General features: G+C 42.2%; 1 protein-coding gene across 1 annotated transcript in view; it reads right to left on the bottom strand.

The window, feature by feature from the left end:
* Positions 1–966: 966 nt before the first annotated feature.
* WDR27 (WD repeat domain 27) overlaps positions 967–18586 on the bottom strand; it is a 155547-nt gene continuing 137927 nt past the window's right edge. The window contains exon 24 of the mRNA XM_075497174.1: positions 967–1302. Within this exon, the coding sequence (XP_075353289.1) occupies positions 967–1302 (336 nt within the window). The remainder of the gene's footprint in view (positions 1303–18586) is intronic.

An 18586-nucleotide genomic window follows, 5' to 3' on the forward strand; every position in this document is an offset into this window, starting at 1 on the left:
GGGGATGCTCGATGATTCAGGTGAAACAAAACTGTGGGTTTGTGATAAGAATTTGCACATATTAAATGTTAGTCCAGTGGCAGATCATGGTATTTTTTCTAAGGTGATGAGCTGGGCCTCCCTGAACTTTCATTGGCTGAAATATTTTGAAATCCTGGAAATACGTGTGTGTGTGTGCACAGAGAGGATGGTGGAGGAGGAGGCATTCTTAAGTATCCTTCCAGTTTACATAAAAATCATGTAAAGATCTGAAAATGGGTATAAAGTTGAGATCTTAAAGTCATTTACCATTCAGTGCACTCAAAAATTTGCCAACAATTCATTCACTTACTTACTTGGCTCCTTGCCTACAAAATTCACTGTGGAAGGATTTAAACAAAGAGTTTGATGGAAATGGGAGACTGAGTCAAGACTATATTCCTGTACTGCTGAGGAAATATGTCTTGAATAAAGTGAACATAATATTTAGTGTGCCTGGAATGGTGTTTTAAGACGTAGTTTTAAGCTGGTGATTTGTGTACTCTGAACTCTATAATGGAAATAATACCAACCCCTGGTTTGGGTAAGACTAAATTCTGGGATGGCTTTTGTCACAATGGTTCATTCTTTTATGAAAGAGAAAGTTATCGCATCTGAAAGAAATCACACTGGAAAACCATTTGGGGAGTACAAGTAAGTCTCCTTAAATCAAACTCAAAAGTTTCCTGAAAGCCATAAAGTACTAGGAAAACATCAGTTTGGACGTTTCTATTTATCTGCCTACTTACATTGCTATTATTGTATCTGTACTTAGCTGCAGATACACAGAATCTGTTATGAAATACCATGGCTAGTTCCTACCATCAGCATTAATAAAGACTTGAAGTTAGGCAAAAAGCAAACAAACGTGTAACACTCAGACTTATCTGTGCCAGTAATTAATATGTGAATCAGCCAGGGAAGGGTCACTGGGACCTCACCAGATCATTACGCAGAAGAGCAAACAGGTGGGTGCAATCCCAGAGCAGTCCTTGCCCACGTCAGATTGGAAGTACCAGTCTGCTCTTGAGCAACTCCAATCTGCTCATCAGCTACCCCGCGGCCTTCTGCTGCCTCTTCAAAGCATCCAGCAAGTTGATCCCAAGGCTCCACATCAATGAAGCGCTCTCCCAGCATGCTCCATCGGCTGCTGTCTGACACAAGGGCACAATATGTGCTCGGTATCGGTGGCAGCAAACTACCTTGGGAATGACACATGGAAGAAGAACTTTTGGAAAGGTCATTTTCATCTGTGTCAACATACAGTGCTTGGAAGAGCCACGGCTTGTACGAAAAGAGATTTCAACTGTATTCTTCAAATGTGGCGTTTCTAAGAAGCCTGGACCTGCGTTATGTGATTCTCATCTCTGGGCTCATAAAAACATAGAAAAGGTAGGGTCAATCATGGTGAAATATTTTCTGGCCCAGTCTGAAATAGCCCAGATGAGTGCCAATGTAGCTGGAATGGATCTCAACAGTTTCGGTTTTCCTCATCAAAATAAGCATATGTGCTCAGCTCTGTATACAGCACATGGATGGCAAACCCACAGGGCATGGGCAGATGGGCACGAATACTGGGATGCCTGTGCAGAGAGAAGGGACTTATTGAAGTAGCTGAATTTCTGTAGATGTAAACAGACCCTGCTAAGCAACGTAAAATAACTAATGAGCCATAGTTCAGTGAGAATCACTGGCAAAATGGCATTACCTCTGGCTTCATTTTTTGTTATGAAATTATAGTAAGTAAATGAATTTGCGAACTTTAATTTCAGTATCTTTGCTCTGGGGAGAAATTAACTCTTCCTCTTCTGTATGGGCTTTGCTTCCACCCTGATACCACAATGCTCCCTCATTTTTTATCCTGTCTAAAATGAACATTACCTAACAGTGCTCCTGGACAACTTTCCCACCAGGTTGAAAGGAGAGCAGAAATTTGGGTGGACAGAAGTTCAGTATTGCCCCCAAAATGTGTTGCAGAGTGCAGTAGTTGTTTATTATTGGATTTTGACAGACAGCGAGAATGGAGGGCTAGTCTTGAACTGTTCCTTTCTTCAGGAATGACCCTCTGAATTGCAGGTACAGCATACTGCATTACAATGGTGCATGCATGCTTATTGACAGTAAAATGAGCCGTGTTTCAAAATAAGCCTATTTATTTTTGCATGGGAAACTGCACGATGCACAGCACTCCCTGACTTTGGCGCACGGGCTCTGGCAGACCACCCGCATGCTCTCTGCTCTATGTCATCCACAGGACAGAAGTAAAGCCCTGCTGAGATCTGAAGTTATTGATCCACTTCTCAGACAGAGATGGTTTTGTGGAGAATGACTAGATTCTCGGCCAAAAAAAAGGGTAAATCATGTCTTCACTAGTGTAATTCTGAGTAACAGCACAAATTCCTCAAGGATAAGTTTCATTTTTCACAGAAACAACTAAAACCAGCAGCATGTACCTACTATTTAACAATTCCTTAAAATAACCCTATCATTAGGAGGTGGCAAATACAGTCTGTTCCTCTGTGTTTATTCCCAGTTCTGACCAAAAATGTCCCTGTGGGCATGCTGCACAGAGACCAAAACCCATGAAGTGCCTGTAAAATGGTTACAACTGGAGAAAAAGTGCCAGCTAACACTAAGCAAAACTTTTAAAATAACAGCACTTCATGTAAATAGGTTGTAAGTGGCTTTAAGAACTCTGATCATTTCTGTTGTCAAGAAAGCTGTAAAAATGAAATTTACTTTTCAAACACCCAACATAAGAAAAGAATAAAGCAGATGGCACTAGTGTCTCACCTGTGCTATAAAAAAAGAGCAGACGCCATGAACACAGGTCTGGTATCCTACAGTAATCCAATTAAATCCCAGTACGAGGGCTATTAAAAATTTACCATCCTCATATGAAGGGCACTGCTCAACAGAGGACCCCAAAGTAGATATGATATCAGCATATTCTGTACCCATGACATCATGGATCGCAATACCCAGTTTGGAAACTGAAGAGGAACAAGTTTCTCAGCAACTCCAAAACACACACTTGAATATTCAAGGATACTTTGCACTAAGACAAAACTAACCCAGGCCCAAGGCTCCACAGCAAGTCTGCAGCCTCCCAGGCTCTCAGCATGCTCGCCTTCAAATCTGTGCACGACCTCCTCTGAAGGTCTTGAAACACTGGCTGTCCCAAACATGTATCTTTCCTAACTTCCCCTGAGGTTCTGCATGCCTTTCTTCTGACTTCACCCCTCCATGTAACCACAACCTCAAGGATGAGAATGGACTCCTATTAGGATTATTTCTTTCAGTATCACCTCCCAAATCCAATTAACATTGCTTGTCCAGGTGGAAGGCCCAGACCTACAATTTCCCCATAAGTCTAAACTAGCTGTCAGGCACAACTTTGGCATCTGATTCTCTGTTTAAAAGAAACTGCATAGCATTGATTCAGGAATTACCCAACACTCAATAAATCCTCTACTGCTTGGTTTACCTTTAATAATAAATTGGGTCTAGTCATAACTTATGAGGCAATTGACTGCCAACTGCAAAATACCCATCCCAAGGGCACCTCCTGGGTTTGAAACACTAGCTAGGCCTCTGCTTTATTCAAGCAAACTTTTTTTTTATGTCTCTGAGCTTCTAACTGACTCCCACAACTCTGTCACTTTAAGAAGTGACCACCTCCGTATCTCAATCAGCCTTTCCAGACCCACCAGCCTAGACAAGAATGGTGGATGGGGGCAGGGGAGGACCTCTGGGGTTTTTGCTGGTCTTCTGCAGAGCTGCAGAAGGTAACAGTGGCCTTGTAACTTGTCTTGAATAACAAAAAGATTGAAATGCATGCAGGTGGCTCACAACTCCATTGTCTGTCTTATCCACTGTGCTGGATACTTCCCCAGACGTGGAGTTCAGTGTTGGTGACAAACTTCCTTGTCTTGACAAAGATCCTTGTCTTCTCAAATATAACTGCATGCTGTTAATGAAAACCAATAGCTTGGGAGCCAAGGACATGGGAGCAGACATAAAGCTTCTTGCTTGAAACCTTGTTCCTAATCTACCACTTTTACTATATTAGAGAAGAATGAAGAACAAGTTGGAGATCATTGTTTAAGGTTTTTCCAGAGTTCACGAACTGCCTCCTAGGAAGGATCTGAATGAAGCAATGTGGCCAAGCAGGTTCCCCAGAGCTACAGGGCTAGGTTGGATTTAAAGGCAGTCTGGGAGGTGAGTAATTCAGGTCCTGTGGTGCTGTTGTAGAGGAGGTCCTTTACCCCCACTCCTGTCACTTTATTCACCCTCAGTTCTGACAAAGACACCCCAGCTTGGTGACTTCATGAGATGAAGAACCCACCACTTCCCTTGATAGCTTTCCTCATGCACTGTTAAAAACATATGGCCGCAGATTCTTATTATCTTTTCTTGCATGCATTAAAGAAAAATTTAGTACTTTCTTTCCCCCAGACATGAAGGTATTCAAATAGAGCAACCAAGCCCCATCTTCTTTTTGATAATCTAAATAGTTGAAGCAGTTTAAATACCGCAATATGAATAATTTCTCCATGTCTTTAATTGTTTCTGGTGTTCTTTTTTATGTTCTCTAATTTTTCACTGGTTGACAGCAGCATTGAATCTTTAATGTCTGACATGTTCAAAGCAAAATCATTCTGCTACTTTTCTAGGTCTCCTCAGCTGTGTCCCAGTTTTGTGTTGCAAGTTAATCATCAGCTATAAGTCCACTATGAGCCCTTTTCCAGCTGCCATGTTCTCATTTTTGTGTATGACTGCCAGTTTTGCTCCAGTGGCTAATTTTATCTATTGTAATTTTATTTTTCCTCCTTCATGTTACAGTTACATTGAAGATTGCCAGCTCTACAATGGCTCATGGGAGAGTGCCCTTTGAAATAATTCATTTGATAATGATTCTCTGGTGGTAATTACTTTTTCCATTGTGTTTTCTGAGATTCATCTCACAAGCAATTCTTAATCCATTTAAAACGTGCTGCTACTATGCATTGCTAATTTCAAATATCATGCCACGGTAAGCAAATTGCTTTATAAAGTCTAAATACACTCCATTATGCAGCTCTTTTGCATAAGTCATTAGAAACTTCATCAAAGATTTACACAACTTTTGTTTAACAATAACTTTTCATGCATTGTGCTGTCCTAATTTATAGCCCTGGTTTTTAACCATCATTTGATATCAGTATCAATTTGTCTGTTATTTATCCAAGAACTACTTCAGATGAAGTATTTTTCATCTGAACATGGTGTAGTACTTTTCTTAAATATTGGCAGAACATTAGCACACTTAAATTTTCTGAAATGTTCTCAGTTTTCAAAGATTTATTTAAAATTAGTATCAGGAGGCCAAGATATTCTCAGCTTTAGGATTTCTGGACAGAAGTTATCTGTGTCTGATGGTATAAGAATGTAATAAAAATATATTGACTTCTGTCTATTTTCTCCTCTTACAGTTACTGCTTATTATACTTTTTCTTTTTAACTGGTGCCGTGAGTTTGCCACTGTACCATGGTTTTAGGCCAGAGACATCCTTTTTTTCTGATGGCAGAAGTAAGCCTGGTAGTCATCTCAAAGCTCTTTAGGGACTACAAGCACCTCACCTCTAAAACTACCCTCCTGCGCCCCATCACTCAGTTCATCCCATGGGGGAGCTGTGTATAGGACGCAATGGCCTCAGAGAGCATGTTCTATTGTTTTCGTGATGTTAAGGGTACAGTTGCCTGTTCAAAGTTAAGGGCTTTAGGATGGAAAAGTTTCATTTTTACTTCTTGCTCTGTTAACATTGAAGCTTTTTGTACATAAGTATTAGTGCAAGCCTTCATCATCACCCAGCTGATATTTATATATTAAATGAGTCATGCACCCACTGCAGCTCTTGTATTTGCCTGGTTGAACTGTTTTTGTTGAGGATTTTATAGAAAGGAGGATCAGTTCTTTCCAGCTCTGAAATTCTTAGATAGTCTAATGCTGATAGGAAACAATGGCTCTGCGGATCAAGGCCCCAGTCAACTTATTTTATTCACGTTTTCCTAATTATTTTTAAATGTAACATAAGATTTTAAATAACATTTGTCTGGCTCTTGAGCCTAATCCGCTGTTGTTTTATATAGTATGGCTCATCCAAGAGCATCCATTAAATAGAACTTGATGCATACTTCAGAGTTCTAACTCCATAATTTTTATTAGTATTATTTTGTCTACTTGAAAGATGCTGCTCCATACAGGACTCGCCTTGTGAGATCAGCATATGCCTTCAGTCACAAAAGGAAAATAATAAAAACCACCCTCCTTGTGAAGGCAAACGTGCATTTTCAACTGACTGCCAACATGGGGAGAAACTCAGCAAAGATGCCTCAAAATGGAAAGAAAATTTCCAAAGAGAAGGGAATCATCTCAAATGTGGATTATAGAGAAATCCACCAACCAACACCAGCTGTCTCACTGTAAGGAAACAGCTAGCTGCTCCAAGAGAATGCAACAGCATGCATGCTGAGGGTGCTGAGCTTCAAGGTTGTCAGGAAGCACTTCAAAAAATGTGGGAAGGAAACCAACAAGGGCAAAATAATAATCATAATGAAAAGTGAAAAATAATGGGGAAAAAATTATTCACACTGTAAACTGCTATATTCCAGAACTTCCTTTGCAAAGCAGGGTGGTGAGGGTGGCGATTACCACAGTAAAAGAGATACGTCGTACCAAAGGGGTCCCTTAAGTCTTTTCCCTTGAGCGGCTCCATTTGACCCTGGAATGATCCCACTTAGCCATGAAGAAAACTGATACCATCTTCTTCTAGCCCCAAAACTAGCTGTCCTCAATGCATATGCATGTCCTTACAAGTAACATGGGCTTGACCAATGACTTGCAAAACAGTCAGCCTCTATATTAAGTAAGCAGTCAGTGCAGGTCTGCTTAGTTCAATGTATTGGCAAATGTAAACCTGGCGTGCTTTCAGAATGTGGCTTCACAACTCCTATTTAGCTCTCTTGTAAGTCAGGTGGCTTCACAGGCCTTTCTCCATGCATGGCTGCCTGCTCTACGCTTCGCAAAACACCACCGTTTCTCTGCCTTCCGTGATGCTTTTGTCCCTCTTTGGGTCCCCTTGGATTCGTGCTCTCAATTCCCACTCCTGTTCTTGCACCCTTCAAGCAGAATTGGCCTTTTCTCTCAGAAATCAGCACCTGGAGACCGGCGTGGATAACACTTCCACCCCCTCCATCACTTCTGGTACCACTGCATGCCTGTAGCCCCTTCCTTTCGCTGAGGCTCACCCGGGCTCTGCGCCTGCGCCAGGAGCGTGGCCCTGGGAAGGACCTGGCAGCCACACAGACCTGAGCAGCTTGACGGGGCAAAGTCACCTTTAGCTTCTGGCTGTAGATGCCTTGCTCTGCATGAACAAAGACAGAGTTTCTTTGTTTCAGGAGCTAAGGACTTGGCAGACAAGATAAAACGTCTCAGATAAAGAACTTATGTCAGTCTCCACTTGGCCGTTTCTGAGATTTCTGAATGTTTTGGCAAACTTCAGCCCTCTCCTCAGGACCTGGAAAGCAACTCCTTTACTTTGTAGTACAACCTGCTTTGTTTCCACAGGTTGCCAGTGACTTAATCGTGGTGCAGGCTAGTATAAATCTCTGACCTGGCTGGCACGTTACTGCAGCCTGCCAATTAGATGTCTGCACTTCATACACAGCTTTATGTCTTAGCAGTTGAACATTTTACACTGAAATGGGGACCTCCAGACTTTACCCAGTGAACTGGAAAGTTCTGGGCAAATGGGTCTGCTACCTCACCTGCAGCCTTGATTTTACTGTCAGAGCCAAAACCCCGAGCTGGGTTTCTGTCCATCTGATAGCTCTTAGTTCAGACCAGACCCCAGAAGATACACTGCAACGCTCCTGTGGGTCAGCGTTGCTGACTGCAACCGAGAGCGAAGCAGCCCTTTCAGTACTTTTTATACAATCAAATGTTTACAGCTGCTCAGTTTGATTAACAGCTGCAGCCACGCTCAGCCCAGCTCAGCTTAGAAAAATTACACGTGTCCTGTTTACAGCTTTAACTGAATGAAGGCAGGAAAGATAAAAGATTTGCTTTATAAACTACTGACATGTTGCCTAAATCTGGCTCAGGAAGCAAAATATCAACAGCTGTGGAGCATGGGATTTTTAATTCCTGGACAAACTATCATGGTTGTGTTCCCAGTGACGGCCGATTCACAGCCCTGCAGCCGAGACAGCACTGAAGTAAGGGAGCTTGTGAATCGGCTGGAGGGAGAGTAATGAATCTGAGATTCTCCCCCAGCCTCTGCTACAGATTTGCTTTGTAAATGAAACAGCTCTGTGCCTCCGTTTACACCTCTGTGAAGGAACTAAACTGTCACAGTGAGGGCAAGTAAAGGACTTCATTGATTCTCCAGAGCGTTTTGAAGGCAGGTGGCTGAAAGCATCAGAGCAGGCAGATTAATAGGAACATAATTAGGGAATAAGAACATGGTTTGTGAATGATAATACCATAATCAGAAACTGTTGAGTATTACAAAAATATTTTTGTAAACTTCAGGATTTTTTTTTGTAACACCCATGTTTCTTCTTGGTCAGTCAGCACCAGACTCCCACAGAAGCAGGTCTTCTAGTATTTATTTATTCCTGCTAAAACCCATATGTGAATCAGACAGGGAGACTTCTAAGACAGAACAAGTATTCACTATTTGTACTGGAAGATATAAAATTCACAGAAATTTAATTTTTCATCCAATCAAAAGACTGAAATAGCTGCAGGTGACTCAGTTTATCAGTCACGTGTGTCATCCACATACTCAAACATATTGTTTATGTACACACACAAGTAATGCAAAAAAAAAAAAGCCTTTACAATGCCTATACTTAGACAGACACACCTCAGAAGGAATAATTAACAAAGCAAGGACAAGAGCTTTTGTGCAAATTATTGTGTAAATCCTGCTAACCCAACTTTCATTTGAAAACATGCAGCAATGCTTCCAGACTGTGCTTCGGGTGTTAAATGTGCCTGGGGAGACAGCAATCTGCTGTGGAGAGGAGAAAGGCGAGTCTGGGTTGTGGGTGCAGGCACATGCAGAGCAGTGCTCAGCAGCCAGGACTCCTGTGTAGCCATCCAGGCAGTTACTCCCGCCTCGGAGAAGGAAGTTTGACACCCCGCTCCCTCCTGGTAGGAGGTTTCAGTAGCTTTGTGCACTTACTAATAACGTGTTTGTCAGACCCTGGCTGCCATCACTCCCATCCAGGAGAGATACTCCTTCCTTCCCCACCCTCTACCCCCTGCCTGTCCCCAGGCACCTCAGAGGACCTGCTTGGACCCCTGGACCGATCATGTCACTCCTGCCTCTGAGCATCTCCACTCTGGTGGAAAGCGGCACAGCCCACACTCGTCCTGGTCCAGACCTGTAAAGAGCTGTCTAGGCAGAGAAAGCAGGCAAAGAAAACTGTTGGGGACCCCTGCCACCATCCATCCCTAGCTGAGCAAATGAAAGGTTTACTAGTTGCCAAGCAGGGCTAACAGGAATTTTAAGAAAAAGAAGCACAAGATGAAAGGAAGTTGGCAAGAAAAGGACGGGGTCCCAGCAAAGGGGAATAAAGAAACTCCCCAAGGAGCAGCCAAAACAGTAAGAGGATGCAGGCTTGAAAAGTCTGTGGCTGACACCAAAGTCTGTGGCTAACACCAACAGTATTTCTGAGGATTTGTAAAAACCAAAGCAAGCTATTCTTGCCCCATCCTTTATTTATTATCTTACGAAGGAATAACAGATCAGAAGAAAAGCATCATGCAAAACCGAATGAAAAAAAGAAAACATTTTCAAAGTTGCTTCAATATGTAAAGAACCTGTGCTTCAATCCAGCTTCTTAGATCATGGATGCAACTTGGAGTTCAGCGTTACCAATATATTTATGTATATTTTTGCTAATAAAGATCCTAAACACTGCTGTCAGTAATGCATTGAGCTGAAGGAAAAAAAAAATCCCATTAGGGTCCTCATATTTGTGTATGTGTCTCTCCGTTCTTGAAGAGACGTTGCCAGAGAACACAACCGGGGAATCATGAGCCAACAATCTTTTATATTCACATAATGTCCTTTGGGATTGTGTACGTTCTAGCACAAAGCCATATGTTATGTGATCACGGAGAATAAGCATTTAATCGTTATTATTATATACGGCCATGATTTTGTTTTGATGGATCAACTGAGCATTGTTTGCATAGCAAGCACCATAGAGTCTACATTTCAAGCCAAGTGGCTAAACAAAGCAGTACCATTTCCCATATGTTATGTGAACTTCGTTATCACCCTTCACATTTGGAACTGGAGGTGACATTCTTTTTTTGCATGCATTGCTTTTTTGGCATTTCATATTTAAATCTTCAAAAAGAATGTCATAGCAAAAAAATTTAGGAGGGTCTCTTCTCATCAGCCTTTGAGGACAGAAAATAGGATATTTTTGAGAAATAGGATATTCTCCCAAGCAGAGAGAGCAGAGCCCCACTATTCCAGTAAGGAGCAATACAAGAATACCCAGGCGGCAACAACGATCGGTTGTGCTTTTTTTGTACTTTGGGGCAAATCTTACGTGACGTATCAGCTCTGACTGTGCTGTGCAGCATGGTGCCTCTGAGTTCAGACACAGTGTACCCAGCCAGCCTGACCACTCAGTGTTAGACCGATTTTCAGTACCAAAGTTCAAACAAAATCTTTGAATCATTTTGCTGTCTGGAGCTCAGGCACGGTGGAGGATGAGAGGGAGGGGAATGACAGATGGTGGGAGAAAGAATGAGAGCCGGGATGTCCCAGTGTTATCCTAATCCGTGCATATACTTTGCTCCCTTCTGGTCTTTTGCAGTGGTTTATACCACAGCAGTCCTGAATCTTGCATCAACTGGGTGTACCTATGCTGAATTCCATATAGGATAGTTATGAACATGACTATTTTTTATACTGAGACTATCCCAAAGCATGCAAGGTGCCTGGAAGAAACAGCTACAAGCCTGGTCCTGCTGTACAGAACGAAGTGAATGCAGAAGAGTTGACTGGGCTTGGAGGAAAAGCTGGTGCCCATTAATACTGTTTGAGTCCTCAGTAAGACACGCACACTTCTGGGTCATTCACTTAAATACATTTCTCCTCTGTGAGACGCAGAGGTGGGTCTCAGTGCCTTCTGTCTTAAGGCAACCACGGGGAAAGTGAAGTGAGGTGGCTGGGCAATCCTGAAGCTTCCTGGCACACAGATATACTTCTGCAAGTTCCCTCTGCCCATCAAAAATCTATTCAGTCTGGACAAAAGGAATTTAAAGCAATTAAAACTTTCTAGGAGAGAAATTTCAAGTAATTTAAAATAGAACCTGAGAGTAATCAACACCTGTTGTGGTTTAACCCCAGCTGGCAGCTAAGCCCCACACAGCCGCTCGCTCACTGGCCCCTGGTGGGATGGGGGAGAGAATCGGAAGAGTAAAAGTGAGAAAACTCGTGGGTTGAGATAAAGGCAGTTTAACAGGCGAAGCAAAAGCTGCACACACAAACAAAGCAAAGCAAGGAATTCATTCACTCCTTCCCATGGGCAGGCAGGTGTTCAGCCATCTCCAGGAAAGCAGGGCTCCATCACATGTAACGGTTACTTGGGAAGACAAACGCCATCACTCTGAACGTCCCCCGCTTCCTTCTTCTTCCCCCAGCTTTATATGCTGAACTTGATGTCATATGTTAGGGAATAGCCCTTTGGTCAGCTGGGGTCAGCTGTCCCAGCTGTGTCCCCTCCCAGCTTCTTGTGCACCCCCAGCCTCCTCGCTGGTGGGGTGGGGTGAGAAGCAGAAAAGGCCTTGACTTGGTGTAAGCACTGCTCAGCAATAACTAAAACATCCCTGTATTATCAACACTGTTTTCAGCACAAATCCAAAGCATAGTCCCATGCAAGCTAATATGGAAAAAATTAACTCTATCCCAGTCAAAACCAGCACAATACCACAGCATGCCGAGTTCAACACATATGATATATACAGTACCGGCAAGTACTAGGCTCTGATTAACGCTCAGGTTGCCTTGAGGCCAGGGAGTTCAACAGATCCAAGAATTTTAACTCTTTTCATCTCTGCATTTGTATCAGTATAAAAATTGACATCATGTGAGTATCTCCATGCTATGAATGTCCCTTGCTTGAAAATGATTGAGAACCCCAAACCTCAGACTTATATGTGCTCATCCTATAGATAAGATTGGAAATAGAAAATCCGTGCAGTAGGAAACTTAAAATGTTATCAAGAAGAATATTATTTCATATTTCAGATTGCATTTGAAAGTCATGTCAGTAGAGACCTACTGCTTTTATTTTCCTAACAAAGTAATATTGAATGTTTTACCTGTTAATTTGGATTTTCAAAGGTCCTCCAGTGCTAGAAAGAGTCCAAATGAAAGTGGTATAAGGCTGTAGGCTAGAAGGACTTGAAATACAGTTTTTCATTCCTGTTTAAAGACATGGCTAAGGCTATGAATAAATCACTCCTGGATTTGACTGTTAGTTACTAACAAAGTTGGCTTTTTATCCGAGAAGCACACACATGCCACAAAAACAATCAAACCCAAAGAATTAATATTCAAACCTAACTTACTTCTCATTTCTGGGATACAAACAAATTCCTCTCAGCCACCCACTGAGCTACCCAGAAGAAGAAATGACACTGGAATTTCTTTACTGCACTTGCAGGAAACATGAGCTGCTTTTCTGTGTACTGCATGTGCGTCAGTACTGCCACAACTCTACTCCTTAGGTGGCAGAAGTTGTCAAACCTGACTAACATGAGTAATTTTGAATGTAGCCCTTCAACTTAGCTGACAAAACCCTTAGGTAGCATTTAGGACAGGGCAACTAAATCAAGCTGGAGTCTGAAATGCTTTCATCCTTCCAAAAGGCTTTTTAGTCCTCTTAGCTTAGCATTAAAAGCATTTTCCAGCCTCCTTGTGACTAGTTAATCATGGCAATGCAGTGGTATTTCATGTCTACCTAGCTCATCACAGAATCATAGTATGCTTGAGGTTGGAAAGGACCACTGGAGATACCTAGTCCAACCCCCCTGCTCAAGCAGGGTCCCCTAAAGCAGGTTGCCCAGGATCTTGACCCATAAGCTCTTGACTGGCTCCTGACTCATCGCAAGGCAGAGCTCCATGCATTCCAACTGCCCTCTCATCTGTAAAACAGGCAAATTTCAGACTCTAATCCCTGAATTTTGTTTTCCAGCCCAGAGGAAGAGCCTTTGTTTTTGCCTAGGAGAGATTTCTGAGCTGGATCTGGGAGGATGTCCACAGGGCTAGGTCTCCTACCGTATTGCCTGGAAGCTATGTCTAGGTAGAATTGGAGGACTTGGGACACCTAGCAGACATCCCACAGACCTGTCATAGCCTTATCCCAACTAACATTGCAGGCAGAGACCCTGTGCTCGCACAGACCATCAGGGAAACGTGTCAGTGCTATGGCTGACGTTTCCCAACACGCTGGCTCTCTGGTGCATGAAGTGTGGCAATGGGCTGAGTAAGCTCTGTAAATCCCCTGTGGTCTGCAATCTCCTGGTAGAAACACAGGAGCCCTTTATGAGCAGATCCTGGAATAACACAAGTACAGGCCTTGGTGGCAAGCAATTGACTTTAAAACTGTAGTTGGACTCAAGGAAAGCCTCTCCCACTTCCTCCTTTGTTCAGCAAAACAAAGTCCTTACAATTTGAAGCGGTGGTTCTGCTATTAGATTTAGGCCACTCGAACACAAAGTGATCTACCAGGTCTGGCAGCTGCCCAGGGGGTTGCACTGAGCAAATGTACATCTCGTAGTCTGAATGTGCCTGGAGATCCCATGTGGTTGCTGTGCATTAGGACACAATCTGAATCTACTGCTTTCACTGGGATTTTGCCAGTTAGTCTAGTCGTAAGCTCTTCTTCTGGTTGAAACCTTCATTAAAATGAAAAAATGGTTTAACAGACAATGATTTACGGGACAAAAATGTGAAAAATGCAATCTTTTGTTCTCCTGCAAAATACTCATGGAAGTGAGAATGGGCTGATGAGCGTAGGCTATTCCCAGTCTGGAAATTCAGGATTTCAGGCTATCTAAGAGAACACTAGTGGAAAGGAAGGCAATTAACTTATTAAAATAGCATATGGACCAGCAGGTTTTTTTTCTCTGAAAGGCAGACTAGCGGGACTTTTTTGTAGGCTGGATTTGCAGACACGTCCTGTCAGAGCAAATGGGCACTCTAGTTCCTAGCCCCTTGAAATCCTGTACATTTCTGGAGTTTGCTGATCCAGGACAAGTAACTAGATCTGGTGGAAGTTTTTCCATGGAGACAATTTTCCATGGGAAAAGGCTGATACTATGGCAACTTCAGAAAGGAACTTGGCACATTTCTGGCAGAGGACTGGCTGCTTATTTGTCAATTCAGCCCACCTGTGTTTTGGACTCCTGGTTTCTCTGTACACATCCTGGTGGGCTAGGTGTTTGAAGTCTTCACCTCTCTACTTTTGCTCAGGTTCTCCAAGAAAATGCCAGGGATTTGGAGGCCTTTGGTTTTCCAGATGTCAGAGGCTACTCCAAGCCAAGTAAGTAGCTCACCAGTTCCCCAAGCTTTTTTCCCTTACCATATGGGCCAGCCCAGCAGTCAAGCAGTGGACTCCATGGAATCCAGCAATTTGGATTCTCAGACTCCCAGGCTCTGCTGTTCTCTGCACTGCTTGGGAACAAGAGTAGCTGTTCACTGGCTCCTAGAGCTCAACTGGGACTTTGGGGGTCCCCTTCCCAGGTATCTGCCTTGTCAGCTAACTGTCTTCTTGTGATCCCTCCTATCTTGAAAAGCAAGACAATGTGGGGGAAGGCAGTCTGTCTGCCTACAAACCAGGCAGGAGCAGCAAGGAGAGCAGAACATTTGATTTTTTGTCTCATGAAGTAGAATTTCCTGGAAATCCCCTCATATTGGGAAATAAACCCCAAAGTCTGCCCTTTGACATTTTGTCCTTGTTCAAAACAAAGCCCTTTTTACAATACAGCAACATTTCCCAGGAAGAGATTCTCATTTTGCCAGCACCACGGATGGGGCTATTTGTTAATTTCATTTGAGATGGGAACCAGATACACATTCCCTCTCTCTCTGAAGTGTGTGCACAAAGGAAGGGCGAGGGAAGGAGAGCTAAATGTGACTGCAACTTTGAATTTCTGCAGAGCTCTATTCCTTAAGGAAAAAATGACAAGGATGAATTCTGGAGTCTCAGGCATTTCATTTGAGCCTTTTTTTTCTCAAAATAAAGGCTACAAGAGTTCTTTTTGCAGCGAATGGCAAATTGCAAAAGCAGAGGAGGACAAGCATCTAGAGGAAGGGTTAAGAGACCAAGGAAAGCTCAGAATGTCTTTTTCTGAAGTTACTTTTGAATCCAGACTTTTACGTTAGGAAGTTTTTCCAACTGAATATTAGTGAAGGGGTTAGGATTGGAGAGGAAGTGGCTGTAGCAACTAATTTCATTTTATTTATCCTTTTTATAGAAACAACTCTTTCCTACCACACAGAAGGCCACTTTTATGGGGAAGACTCTTCAGTGGGTTGCCTGATGTTAGGGATCCATGAGTCTGGAGTCAGTATCTTTAGAAAAACATCCTTTCTGATTTGCCTACAGCTTTTGCTATCATATATGGCCTTGGTAACACCGATTAGACCAAAACAAATACCTAAAATTAGTCACTTAACCAGACTCATTTTCTGGATATTGTTTCCTCTGAGCCATTTAGAGAAAATACAGGGAGTCTATGTTCCTAGTGAATCTTAGAGAAGGTTGGGACTTGAAGCTCTTGTATCTTTCACATAATTTGACAACCTACTGGAAAGGAATTTGGAAAAAGCACTACAAGAGGAAACCTCACCCTTCTTACAGGTTTCCCTTTGGGAGAAAGCTATTTCCCTTCCTAATTACATTTTTATAGGTGTCTTCTTAAGTAATGTATTAACTACATACAATAAATACGAAATGCATAGGGATGTTGCTGGGTGTTAGTTCTAGTTGTCATTTATTAACTTTAAAATGTTTTTCCAGTCTGACTGCCAAAGGACTATGTAGGATGATGATGGTGTGTGTATACTATGACATATATAAAGGGTGTGCAACTTCATTACCCTTAGTGAATGTCCACATTTTGAAGAAAAATGCCTTAAATCTCCAGTCTCCTCCACCCAAACTATATTTGGTTTTACATCATCCTTATAGTCTTTGTTTTAATCACTGTATATTAGATTATTCTGACTGTTCTCAGCATGCAGATCATTTTAGAAGGTGCTTAAAAGTGAGATAATAAATAAGATTATTTGTTTTAAGGTACTAACTGGCAATCTGGAAAGTGCAAAAGCATAAAATATTTCTAAAGTAGAGTAACAAAAGCACATTGGTATGTCTCTGGAATGAAACCTGAAATGATATTTTTACAACTATCTTATTACACAACTTTGTTTTCTTAAGCAATTTCAGTATAGCTTACTATCATGAAATCGAAAAACTGCAGTGGATGAAAAAACCTTTGGAAGACTGAACGAAAAAAATTCTTACTACTCTGTTAGGACAGAAGAAGGTAATTTGCAGCTACTGGATCCCACGACTCCACATCATGCTTCACTTGAATATATTCTCTGTAATGACTTCATGGGTGGGAGCAAAGAGGAAGAATGGGTAAAAGGAAACATACCACCATGTCAGACCACTGATCACAGTGGTTTCAACTAGAGGAGGGAAAAAAGCTCCTTCCAACTGTATTTTTCATAGCCCAGGATCACACATGGTGGAAGGCATTTCATTCATTTTTTCAGCTTCTATTTCCTTTCCTCAACATGTCTTTTTATCTACAATTGTGGAGAGTGTGTTTTATATTCATTAGGCCAAGCTTGCCCCTGGTGTAACCCTAGCCAAGTGTGTGGAGTTGGGCCAGGAACATTTTCAGCCTCTGGTCTCCTTCTTTCTGGGATCGTTACCACCTGAAACCGGCATCCCCCCATGAGGCATGGCTTTTGGGTCGGCTAGTCAGTGTGCACAGACGTGAGGCAACGCTTTCTGCCTAGGGATTGGTAGCTGCCTGTGAGTCCTGTCTACAAATTGGTAAAATGAGATACCTCAGGGTGTTGTGGGAGAGTAAACTATATACAGGCTTTTCTCACTTCCAAAATGAGAGCTTAAATGGCAAGTTTAGGGGCAGGTGCTGCCCTGGGAAAGCAAAAAGTGCTTAATCCAGGCATTTTGGCAGATCTCTGAGTAATAGCATGGAAGCAGAACCACAGCTACATTACTATGTGCTGTTATTTTTCACAGCTCACGTCGCAAGTCGGCTCTAGGACGAGTTTGCCATTACAGACTCCACAAACAAATGGGAAGTACTCAACCAGTATTCCAGTGACCCCTGAATTTGGGCCTGCATTTAAGCTATAGCTGCCTTTTCTTATTTGCTGTCTCACTGTGGCTTAAAAATAATGGAATGTGCCACAAAGGTTTGGCAGTGTGTAAGCTTACTCCCTGTAGGAGCAGAGCGCAGCCCGACTGTCCACATCGCAGTCCCCAAGCAGAAGGACGCTGGGTGATGCTTGTAGATGACTAGAAGTCTTCTTTCATGTAGACACTAAAAAAAATTTGGGTTAACAGGGCTTTAAGACTAATAAGGCTCAGAACTTTGAAATCCTGTCTCGTTTTAAAATTAAAGCAAGGCACAGCAAAATCAGGTTAAATTTTTTCCTTTGTTTTTATTGCTATGAATTGCCACATGAAGAGCCTGAAACAATGGGGAAAATGCTTACTTCAGATAGTCTGCATTTTTCCTCTGGCCTTAGAAAATTGTATAATTCTTTTCTTCTGTTAATTCAACTGCTCAGAGAAATATTATGCAATAATATCCAAGCTCCCTGTGCTTGACACATCTAATGAGAGAAACAGCAGCTGGGAGCCTCCAATAGGTCTCCTAGAAAGGCTAGTCCTGCAGTGGGACTAAAGTGTAGCCTTTACATGAAAGCTGAATAAAAGAAATCAGAAAATGCTATCTTGAAGAATAGAGTAGTAACCCAAAAGATGCGAATTCCCTGTGTCTGAATCAACATAGCCAAACTGCAGCATTTGATGCTACTTTAATACAAGGCCTTTGGAGGGAAGAAAAGTCAGAGATTTAACTCATTTTAATTCTATCAGTGCAAATGAGGAATGGCTCTTTGAAAATGAATGAGAGATTAGGTGTAAAACAAAATTAAATTATTGTGGCTAACATGCCTGGTCCAAGGGCCAATTGCCTTTCTCATGGTGGGAACCTCCTTGAACCTAACAGGAGAGCCAGGCCAACAAATTGTTTCAAAGCCCATGACTTCAGATAAAACTGAAATGCATGCCTATAAGTATGTGCATAATTGTTTGGTTTTTACAGCAGGAGACATGCATCTACAGAAAATCCTCATGAGTGAAGGAACAAGAAATTTGCACTGTGACATAGTAAAGTAATGATGACACTCACATGTTGTTGACCTCAACACCAGTAAAA

Source organism: Mycteria americana, chromosome 3 (assembly GCF_035582795.1).
Source record: "Mycteria americana isolate JAX WOST 10 ecotype Jacksonville Zoo and Gardens chromosome 3, USCA_MyAme_1.0, whole genome shotgun sequence".
NCBI lineage: Eukaryota > Metazoa > Chordata > Aves > Ciconiiformes > Ciconiidae > Mycteria > Mycteria americana.